Genomic DNA, 6,164 nt, shown 5'->3' with positions numbered 1-6,164 from the left:
ATGGAATTACACTGAGTTTTTTGTTGTTGTTGTAAATTTTGTGAAAGATCTTCCTTTTCATGTTTGGTTTGACCTATCATGGGTTGGAAGATATGGTAGTATTACAAACCGAAATAGTTCTATTGTAGCATTTGATAAAACTCTGGGAAGGAAAATTTGCAAAATCAGACAAAATGTTAGCCAGGGACAAGGGGTCAAATGTCAAAGAATTGGTCTTTTTAAAACAATGTGCAAATACAGAAGGCAGCATTTAACTTTAATATGATCTGGACTTCTCCAAATCCAATCAAAGTGATGCAAATGAAATAATTCTTTTGATTCCCTTCAGAGCTTTGAGCAAGTTGAATGGCTCTATATATTATTGATAGTAGAGATTTTCTCCCTAAAAATTTACAAGCTAACACAATCATAGTTCCCTTGTAACAGCTGTAAAGTTAATTTCTTAACAGTCCTTAGTCCTACACAAAACATGAATCTGCATACGACAAGGGAAAAAGAAAATGGATCAATTAAAGTTTCATTTGAACCTGACACGCAATGTAAAATCATGGCATAGGACCTTTCGGTGGCTGTTTCTCCCTTGACCAAACTCAGGAATCAAGATTAATCTTGAAGAATCTTCAACAAGGATCTTCAGTATCAACTTTCATAGCTGAGATCGCTAGTTCTTGGACACACCTACGTCACAAAATGAAACCTTAGTTATTTTCAAGTCACTTAAGAATTCTTAGGGTGGTTGTGCTTAGTTCAAACAGAGGGTTAATGAATATAGCTGGAGGTATTAAATATTGCAATGAAGACATATGCAAGTGTACATCAAGATCACGATATCAAGATATGGGAACTTCTCAGTAAATTCTCACGAAGAACACAATCAGCAGAGCGTTCAGTAACTTCTTTTAATTAAAAGATCTATGCTTGTGTAAGAGTAAGCAATAAACAAATATGACAAAAAGTCGAATCTAGAAACGTACGAGGAAAGATGAGATTTGGAACCCTCAATGTCATTCTTTGTGCGCATAACTGATACGAATATTTCTGCCATCCAATAACTGAGAAGCACAATAAACAAAACTGTTAGAGCAAATATAAGAATAGAAGTAGATCTTATGCTATTCTGCACTTACCTGACCGTCCATTTCCTTCAAAGCCTTACTAGCTGCAGTTTCAGAAGAGAACTTTACGAACCCGTATCCTTTGGATTTTCCACTTTTATGATCACATATTACTTTCACTGAAAGTGGATAAGCTTATACCTCCATATAAAAGCAAGTCACAATAACAAAGAGAACTATTGGCATCCGTACATTACCTTCAATTATCTCACCATGTTGCTCAAAAGCCTGTTTGAGAACAGGTTCATTGGTATCATAACAAAGCCCTGAAAGAAATCAGATGTCATAAAAGACAGGTTATTGACTCACACTGACCCATTTTGACCAAAGATTTCATATTAAAATTGATCGAAGAAAATTTCTCCTTGATGTCATTCTGTTTTTAGATATGACAATAAGGTGTTCGTATGCAAATGATCATAAATGTAATAAAAAAAGAATTGGACTTTGGGTTCATTATATACTGTCAAACACTTTAGAATGCACATAGTATCTCAACTCATAAAAGTGAACAACTGCAAGACCGTCATCCGACAGCATAAACTTTGATGGGAAATAACCATGTGCAAACATGCGACAGATAATCCATCATCAGCGCTTAATCTTGGTTATGCTTTTGCTCAATTAGCAATATAAAATGCAATTTTCATCCAAGGAGCACTCTCTGCCATGTCATTGGCTGACCCCTTCCCACCCCCACCCATTTTTCCCCCTTCGAAGTAAATCATGTCTTTCATATTTAGTGACCAGAAAAAGAACCTAACTTTAACACGATTCGGGGTTTTGGTTCAAAGGTAAAGGTAGTACACCATTGGATATATGGTAGGAGCACGCCACAAGTTTGAAAATAGTTGTTTAACCAAGTGAGCTTCGCATAACTACTCCCAAGTCATAATAAAGGATAAAGGTTACAGTCAGTTGTTGTGGCGGAACCAGGAATTTACACATGGGGATTCTATAAAATAGATTGTCACATTTGAGATTTGAACTTGTAGTCTAAAGCAATTTTTGAACCCCTTTACCACTTTACTACTATTTTTCCTTATCTCAAGAGGATTCAACAGTTTACACATAACCAATTTTGTTTTTGCCCTATTACATATGCGTAATAACAGTCATAACTGTCTAAAGAACCTCTAGTTTTAGAGAATCTTTAATTTTGCATCAAAAGACGACGTATTTAACACTATCGGGAAGAAGTAGACCCAAATAGAAGTTGGACGGATATAGAGGACTCATATCGCCGACCCCAACTAGTTTAGCATTGAAGCATAGCTGATTGATATAGAAATATGACACAAAAATGCGAATTTATTGGCAATAATAGTATTCCAGGAAAAGGTAATACATGGCTATCAAGTTAAATTTGAGAAATAAAAAATTAAAACTAGTGAAAATGGTCTACAAAATTGAGCAATATTATCATCCTTAAACTTTTGGATTAATATTACCCCGACGCTAGGAAACAGTCTCGGTTTTGCCCTTGACACCCTAATCAAGCTCCAAAAAAGGGTAATTTTATACCATAGTCAAAAGTTGTTTTAGACTTTTTTCTCTCGCGCAATTTGGACACATTTGAGTTCACACATTTCACGTTGGAGCTCTGTCAAGGGCAAATATGAGAGTATTCGATAACAAGAAGAGTGTGAATGGCCCAAAAATATAACATAAGGCAAAATTGAGCAATTTCTACCAGGGGCGGAGCTAGCCTTGGTTCACACCTTGTATTTGTCTTATAAAATTCATTGAAAATGTACTAATTATTACTCCTAATTTAGATGCCAGTAACTTAAAACGATTAGAACTTCAAACTCATAACTTTCAAATGCTGGCTCCGCCTCTGATTTCTAACAATACCAAATTTGAACCTTTTCCCTTAACACTATAACACTCCTATGGAAACGCAATGTTAATCATGATATAAGCAGAGAAACAGAATCATAGAAAGTCAGTAAAACAATTCAATAATAGATTCTAAACACTGTATCAGTAAAAATGGAAGTAAGAGAGACCTCCAATAAATAATTTGCTGCAAGAGTGGCGTGAAATGATCATTCTAGAAAGTAGGGTTTGATAATTTGTACGCAGCATTTGGAAGCTTGAATTTTTTTGCTTTGCCCCTTCCAATAAGCTGTATTCTTGAGCTGTCCAAGTTTTCTGTTTGCAGCTGATGAAGTGGGCCTTTAAAGAGGTAAACTGGGAATTGCAAAGGGAATGTTTACAGAAGTCGCCGGTCATATTAACTATTTATTTTTCTCATACGGAAATAAAATTAGAAATAGCCTGATTTATAATTGCTTATTAAAAATTAGCTACAGATTCAAAAGTAATTAAAATTTAGTTACTTTTTGAAATGAAAATAAAATCTGAACAAAAACACTCTTAAAAATCCCAAAAAATTCCAGCGTAATATGCTGGAGTTCGAATTTTTTACCTATGAGATTAATATGCTGGAATTTCATAACGTGCTGGAGTTACAACATAATATGCTAGAAGATTATACGGATGAGCTCCATAATCCAGCTGAAACTTTTCTTGTTTTAGCTAGGGTATTTTGACCAGATTTTATCTCCGCATAAAATATTGGCTATTTTTTAATGAATTTGCAAACCATCCGAAAATAGACTAGCCATGTTATTTTTACAATATTATACAGTAATTACACCAAGTATACATATACACTAACTATTTTTTGTTTAAACGATTGAGTAAGCTATTATTTAGGTTAATTCTTCAATTGGGCAAATGAACCTGAAGCCTTTTAGTCCATGTTATGTCATTTGTGGGTCCAGTAATAAAGGAGACAAGAAGCCCAAGAGAGATTGGGCAGGTTAGAAATCATATTGCTGAAAGAAAGAACAAAATAGCACGGTTTAGTCAGTTTTTGGACTGATCATTCAAAAATAGTCAGCGTTTGTCAAGTCGTTGAAAAATAGTCACTATTTTGCTGCAACAGAGACCGGTCCAGCATAATATACTGGAGTTCGGTGCACCTGTGTATGAACTTCCACATATTACGCTGGACCGGTATACTTTGTTGGCTCCAGTATAATATACTGGAGACTAGAGCACCAGTGGTCCAAACTCCAGTATATTATGCTGAACTGGTGTATTATACTGGAACTCCAGTATATTAGACTGGATATACTGGAACTCCAGTATATTATGCTGGAGTATTTTTCCAGATTTTGAACAGTGTTTTCGTTCAGATTTATCTTTACATGAAAAGTGGCTAAATTTCGACTACTTTTGAAACTGTGGCTATTTTTTAATGACCACTTATAAATCTGGCTATTTTTTAATTTCTCCCAGGAAATTGGTCCAAATTTGTCCAATACTATCCGAAATTATTCTATTTTGCCTTCTGTAACACTTTTGATCATTTTTATATTTGTTGCTAGCAAATTATCTCGTATTTATCCTTGACACTAATGGAGCTCCAGTATGAAGATGGATTTCACATATCAAAATTATTCAAGAAAAAGAGTTAAATTTACCCCTCATCGGGATTTTTTTCATTCCTATACACTATTGGAAACTTTATTACCCTAAATGTTCATATTTAGTAAATTACCCTACCTACACAAGTTTTGTCTACATAATATATACATTCCACCTTAAAAGGCTCCCAATCCATTATTATTGCCTTTAATTAAGGAATTTAGTTACACCCTTTACCTTTTTTTTCTCTTCTTCTCTTTCCTTATTTTTCTGATGCACTATACTAATCGTGAAGTGAAATATTATTAAAACATTCGGGGATGCAAAGTTACGAAAAGAAGAGACACAAAACTTATAAAGCTAAGGAGTGACAAATTCCAGGAAGTGATCTGAGTTATTTACGGGGGAAAGGTTAGCCCAATTAAAAAGGTTAACCAAACAACGTATAGTTTTCTAATTTTTCTGATGCAGTCGGTTCGTTGGGTCAAAGAAAACATAGAAGAATGGAGAAAAGGAGATAAAGAAATTATGGAAACAAAGGTCCTTCAGGTGCAGAACAGATACATCATAACCGAGAAAATTACCACCATATGAAGAGGAACTCATGGCACTAGTCCAGCGATCTGTATAACTTGGCTTGTCTGGATGAGAACCAAATGAATTTGAAGGTGAGACATTTTCCGGAAAAGCATGAGAAGTAACCATCACCAATTACAGAATTAGATCTGGATAGAATTAGACGAAGCAGAAATCCAAAACAGATGAATCTGGGTCCATTCATATTGGATGAATTTTGAATAACTAATCGTCTAAATTAAAAGAGACCGAAAAAATCCCAAAGCTTATGTCATAGGCTTGCAAAATTTATCTACAACTTTCATACATTATTTATACCCAGTTATATACAACTACAATATCATATAACTTAAACACAATATTTATACAAATTTTATACAATATGTCTTTTGTGTATTTTGTTCTGATTTATACATAGTAAAAACAGGTTTCATACAACTAATTATATATTATACAACCTATCTACAACTTTCATATTATTTCTACCCAGTTAAGTACAACAACAATAACATATAAATTTATATCAAATTTATACAATATGTCTTTTGTATATTTTATATCTGATTTATACATAGTAAAAATAAATTTTATACAACTAATTATATATTATACAACTTATTGATCACGCCCAACTCTAGTCCTAAAAAGGATAAGCGATCGCTGCAAATATAATCCGGTCTAAAAGTACGGAGTCGAATCCCACAGAGAACTAAGGCTTAGCTATATCTGTTTAATATCACTAAAAAGACAAGTTTGAACAATTTTCTAAATTATAAAGATTGAGATTTATATTTCTAACTTATTAACTAGCAAATACTACAAAACGGTAAAATTATCAACTAACGAGACAAAGGGTTTGGAGACTAAATTAAGGAGGTCTAAAGTTATGATTTCCCCAATTGTCGGAATCCTTCTATCTACAATTTCTCCAATGTATTCTCTACCGATTGTGAGCACTTTGGTTGCCGTAATTCTCTCTCGAGCAACTACCACAATTTACTAGATGTACTCTCTCGAATTACACTAGCTGAC

The 6,164-nt window shown here is 33.9% G+C and overlaps 1 protein-coding gene across 1 annotated transcript; it reads right to left on the bottom strand.

Moving 5' to 3' along the window:
- Window positions 1–331: 331 nt before the first annotated feature.
- LOC109241435 (glycine-rich RNA-binding protein 4, mitochondrial-like) lies at window positions 332–3,353 on the bottom strand. The gene is made up of 5 exons (XM_019408176.1): window positions 3,128–3,353; window positions 1,313–1,381; window positions 1,128–1,234; window positions 975–1,052; window positions 332–678 (listed from the first exon to the last, which is right to left on the bottom strand). The coding sequence occupies exons 1-4, from the start codon at window positions 3,351–3,353 to the stop codon at window positions 1,005–1,007; spliced, it is 450 nt and encodes a 149-aa protein (XP_019263721.1). The 3' UTR covers window positions 332–678; window positions 975–1,004.
- Window positions 3,354–6,164: the final 2,811 nt, after the last annotated feature.

Source organism: Nicotiana attenuata, unplaced genomic scaffold (assembly GCF_001879085.1).
Source record: "Nicotiana attenuata strain UT unplaced genomic scaffold, NIATTr2, whole genome shotgun sequence".
NCBI classification, from domain to species: domain Eukaryota; kingdom Viridiplantae; phylum Streptophyta; class Magnoliopsida; order Solanales; family Solanaceae; genus Nicotiana; species Nicotiana attenuata.
This window is presented reverse-complemented; position numbering and strand designations above follow the sequence as displayed.